The sequence below is a fragment of the Lactuca virosa genome, chromosome 9 (assembly GCF_052849685.1).
Source record: "Lactuca virosa cultivar CGN04683 chromosome 9, Lactuca_virosa_CGN04683_v6, whole genome shotgun sequence".
Lineage (NCBI taxonomy): Eukaryota > Viridiplantae > Streptophyta > Magnoliopsida > Asterales > Asteraceae > Lactuca > Lactuca virosa.
Genome location: NC_136434.1, coordinates 292,778,004 through 292,782,719, shown reverse-complemented (window position 1 = coordinate 292,782,719; position 4,716 = coordinate 292,778,004). Strand labels below are relative to the sequence as shown.

Sequence of the window (4,716 nt, the reverse complement as noted above, 5' to 3'; positions counted from 1 at the left end):
TACTTATTTTTCATTATATATTAACCACACGTGTTTTAATATTTCTCACTTTCAGTCCCTTTGACCATTCTAACATTCCTTTTGTCCCTTTTCCGTCTACCGATTTGGGCTTCCGTTTTGAGTTTCGTTTTGTTATCATTTTCTCATCGTCATCCTTTGTGAATAAAACAAGAGGCATTTCATTAATAACGGGTTCAATAAACATATAAGAACAGCCACAATGGTGAGGGGGAACCACACTAGTTATTATTATTGATAAGTTTATCTAAAACCATAAATATATATTTTAGGTATGGAGTAGGAAGAACGATTTGTAGTTTTGTACGCAGAAACAAAATCCTCTTTCGTCACTCTTTCTGTAATTCCATATATCGCCCTCCCCAATCCCTGGCGTATGACTTTCTATTTCAATGCAGTTTGGGATTAAAATTAAAAAATTAGGGCACGAAATCGACTACTTACCATCGGTTGTAACGCAACGAATGAGATGTAATTGCCCTATTCTGCACGAATAACGTTTTCGAAGGATTAAAGTTCGTTTTCTCATAGTTAAAAAGATTATAGGGTTTGGTTTTGCTGTTCGCGGAAAAACGCATGAAGGGTCCGTTAGATCGGACGAAAGTTGTGCTTCGGCACTTGCCGCATACGATTTCCCAGTCGGCGCTCATGGAGCAAATTGACGCCCGTTTTTCCGGTCGCTATAATTGGTTCAGTTTCCGTTCCGGAAAGCAAAGGTTAGGGTTTTGTGTTCAGTCCGTTTAAGCTTCGGTTTACTGCTAGCATGTTGAAATTTGTTTATAAAACTGGTTATGGAATGTTGCTGATTAGCTTACCTTACAACAATTGGAAGACTTGCTTTCTATCAACCAAAGTGATTTAGGCGTTTGGTTATCCCTAGTTTCTGGATGTTAGGAGACTAAGAAATTAAATCTTTAGGCCCTTAAAAGCTGATTTCATTGTGTTGTGGGATGAGCGTTAGACCATGGAGTTCATTTGAAGGGGTTGTTCGCCCTGTTTTGTGGTGATTTTAGCTTAACCGGAAGTAGAATTTGAACAGAGGGAAGTTTGGTAAAGATTTTCGCCTGGAAAATAAGATTAATTGCTGTAGGAAGAGAAAGAAAAGCTTCATTTACATACCTCTTTTCTTTTTTCCTTCTTTTCATTTAAAAGTAGCATTGCCATCTTGACAGTCTCATTCTTGCAACTTTCTCCCCCAGTCCCCACATGTAATTATGTTCATCCTTTACAAGTGGTGACCATGAATCAGCATGTATCTATATGCTCAATGTATGTGTTGGGACCATCTTTTTTTTTTTTTCCCAGAATAAGTTAATAACAGTTTTTCTTCTATTGAACTCTGTTTGCAGCCTGAAGTGTCAATCATATTCCAGAGCCTATATTGACTTTAAGAGGCCAGAGGATGTCATTGAGTTTGCAGAGTTCTATGATGGGCATGTTTTTGTTAACGAGAAGGGTAATTTTTTCATTAAACCAACATCTCTTATTATGAATTAAAATTTACTTTTTTTTCATTATCTCAGGTACCCAATTTAAAACAATAGTTGAGTATGCACCTTCACAGCGTGTTCCAAAGCAATGGTCTAAAAAGGATGGGCGTGAAGGGACCATAGGGAAAGGTATTATGAAGCTTATTATTGACATCTAACACATTATCTTACTTATTACTCACAACCAACTTTTTCATGAACATATTATAGATCCTGAATATCTTGAATTCCTTGAATCTGTTTCAAAGCCTGTTGAGAATCTTCCAAGTGCAGAGATACAGTTGGAGAGAAAAGAAGCTGAACGAGCTGGTAAGTCCAAAGCTTTTTTAACTTTTTTTCTCTTGCAATAAACTTAAATTTGAGTTTTCTACCATGATCTTTCAGGTGCTGCTAAAGAGGCTCCTATAGTCACACCATTAATGGATTTTGTTCGCCAGAAAAGAGCTGCCAAGGGTGGACCCCGGGTAGGAGTTCTACTTTTGAGAATGTAGTTTATTTTGTATCAAGTTACACGAACATACAACTATGAGAAAGTGAAATAATAGAGGTGCTTTTAGTTGTGAATCAGAACATGGTTTAATTACATAAGTTGCAAAAGGCATATCCACACATTGGTTCTTTGTTCAAGCTTTTACCTTACTACAACAAATCCTTTGTGAAGTGATATCATCTTTAATGTAATAAAGCTATCTAATTTCTATTCATCCCCACTGCTTTCCATTGTTTTCTGCAGAGGTCTTTGCCTAATGGGAAATTAATGAGAAGGAATGGTGCATCATCTTTAAGTTCAAATTCTACTGTAGTGAAACGTGGTTCTGAAAAGAGAAGTTCTACCATGGTATCACTATCTTAACCTTCATCATCAAATGAATTTATATGTAAATACATATTGCAAGATGGTGATTTTTTTTTTTTTAAATATCTCATATGTTATTGTGATATATTTAACAGTATGTCCTAAGGGAAGGTGGAAAGAGCACAAATGGGAAAGAAAAGTCAACTTATGTTAAACGAGCTGAACGTCAGGCTTCTGAAAAGTCTCCTAATTCATCCACTCAATCTGGAAGTGTAGTACTGGATGAAGAAAAGGGTATGTAAATATGTAACATGTTCCTTTTACTTAAATTTCTTGTAATTTTTAATTTCATTTTAGGTCAATTTGCCCTTTAAGTTACTTATATTTCTGCAGGTTCCTTTGGAGCCTCTGATACTGGGAAGAAGAAAATTTTGCTGTTAAAAGGAAAAGAAAAGGAAATTCCCAATGTAAGTTCTAAATTCTAATCCTACAATGCTGCACTTTTTTTCAATAAAATATGATACACCATGTCACTTTTTAAAAATTCCAGGTCACCACTGGCGTGACACCTCAGCAGAAACTTTTATATGGTTCTGGTGGTGGCAGACAGAATCAACGACAGGAGGCGAGTGGAAGGATCATAAGAAGCATACTTCTGAAAGATTCAAGACAAAATCAATCTGAACAGAATCAGAGTCTGAATCAAGATAAGGATAAAAAACCACCTAGGCCACAAAATGTGGGCCCACTTTCAAAGGATTCAAATGGTTTACAAGATGATAAACTTCAAGATGGATTTTATGGTGAAAAAATGGATAAAAGGTCTAGGAATAAAGAGAAACCAGATTGTGGTGTTTGGACTCCATTAAGGTCACATGCGAGTGATGAGTCTTTGTCATCTTCCACTTCTCAATCCACACAACTGCTACCGGATAGTGCAGAAGGTTTGTCAAATGACCAAAATACCCTCGTTATATAATCGGCTGTATGCTTATTTTTTACGCATGCATTGCAGGCTCCTCCTATAAACACAGTGGTAATCGCCGGACATCTTCACATAATGCTAATAAGGACGCAGATGTCTTTTCAAATTCAAACGAGGGAAAACCTCCAAAAAGAGGTGTTTCGTCTGGCTATGAGGTGGGTGTGGGTCCCACATCGAGGTCAACTTTTTGTTGACCATTTTCTTTTTCTTTCCCATTTAGTCTTCTAATTTAGTAGTATGTGATGATTGTTATTTTCAGAAGCGAGTGTGGGTTCAAAAGCCAAGTTCTGGCTCTTAGGTGTGTCACTAAAGGTATTCCTTCATCTTATTATAGCAACATACTTTCTTTTCTTTCTATTACAACATATATTTTTTTTCTATTACCTTTTTGATTCCTGTATAATTTGTTCTTCAAAGTACATTTTTTTTGCAGTAATGGATTTAAAACCTGCTTGCACCCGGGAAAATATTCTTTCAATCAACCAGTAATCAAAAACATATAATCATGAATTGAAGAAAAAAGGAAATATTCCCGAAACCCTAGAGGGGACTCCACTACCCTATTTTACAAATGGAGCAAGAACAGGAGAGAGAATCAAAAAGGTGTTTTTTTTTTCTTAAAACAAAAGAAGTAACCCGTAGAAAAAGACGAAACTATCCCTTTGAAGCGGGAACATGGTTGCCCAATGGAGCTGTCGATATCATCATCATCATCATCTTCTATGTGAATATGACTTGGCTCGTCGGATTTTACCGTTTTACCCTTTTAAAGGTGATTGTATATACTATACTATACTATACAATACTTCCTAATTTGGAATGGGAATGGTGTGTTTGCCTCTTGATACCATAATGTGTGCACATAAAAACATTGATAGAGGGAGACGTGGGCTTCAATTTCTGTAATTTCAAGAAAGCCATAGTAAGAACTAAGAACCGGCTTTTTCATTATGGGATTTATTTTGATAATACTTTTTTTTATTAATTACAATGGTGAGACCATTTTTGTCACTTTATGCAAGTAAAAAAATTCAAATATATTCCCCAAGTCACCAAGTGTAGATTCCCGACTTTTATAAAACTTTTATTATTTATAGAAATCTTCGTTTTTACAAAATAAGACATGTCTTACAACTTTTATATAAAATTTCTTTGAGAAAATTACACGGCTCGTCCCTGTGGTTATGGGTTACTTGAACGTTTGGTCCCTAGAAAGATTTTTTAATTCGACCATTCCTGAAACTTTAATTTGTTACCTGCTCAGTCTCAGTCCCTGTGTTAACTTGTTCGTTTCATTAAAACTTGTTCGTTTCTTTAGTTGTTAACAACCCCCGCACTAGGGGCATGTTTGTCCTTTCACCTTTGCAACACCTTTAAAACCCACCCCTTCCCCTTGATCGCTTTGGATATCTTCAGTTTTGTTCATC

The 4,716-nt window shown here is 36.0% G+C and overlaps 1 protein-coding gene across 1 annotated transcript; it reads left to right on the top strand.

Annotated features, from left to right (window-relative positions):
• Positions 1–299: 299 nt before the first annotated feature.
• Positions 300–4,300, top strand: LOC145138105 (regulator of nonsense transcripts UPF3-like). Its single transcript, XM_079072251.1, has 12 exons — positions 300–734; positions 1,368–1,474; positions 1,542–1,637; positions 1,719–1,817; positions 1,893–1,972; positions 2,242–2,346; positions 2,460–2,598; positions 2,698–2,771; positions 2,855–3,248; positions 3,320–3,444; positions 3,549–3,601; positions 3,723–4,300. The coding sequence occupies exons 1-11, from the start codon at positions 595–597 to the stop codon at positions 3,585–3,587; spliced, it is 1,398 nt and encodes a 465-aa protein (XP_078928377.1). The 5' UTR covers positions 300–594; the 3' UTR covers positions 3,588–3,601; positions 3,723–4,300.
• Positions 4,301–4,716: the final 416 nt, after the last annotated feature.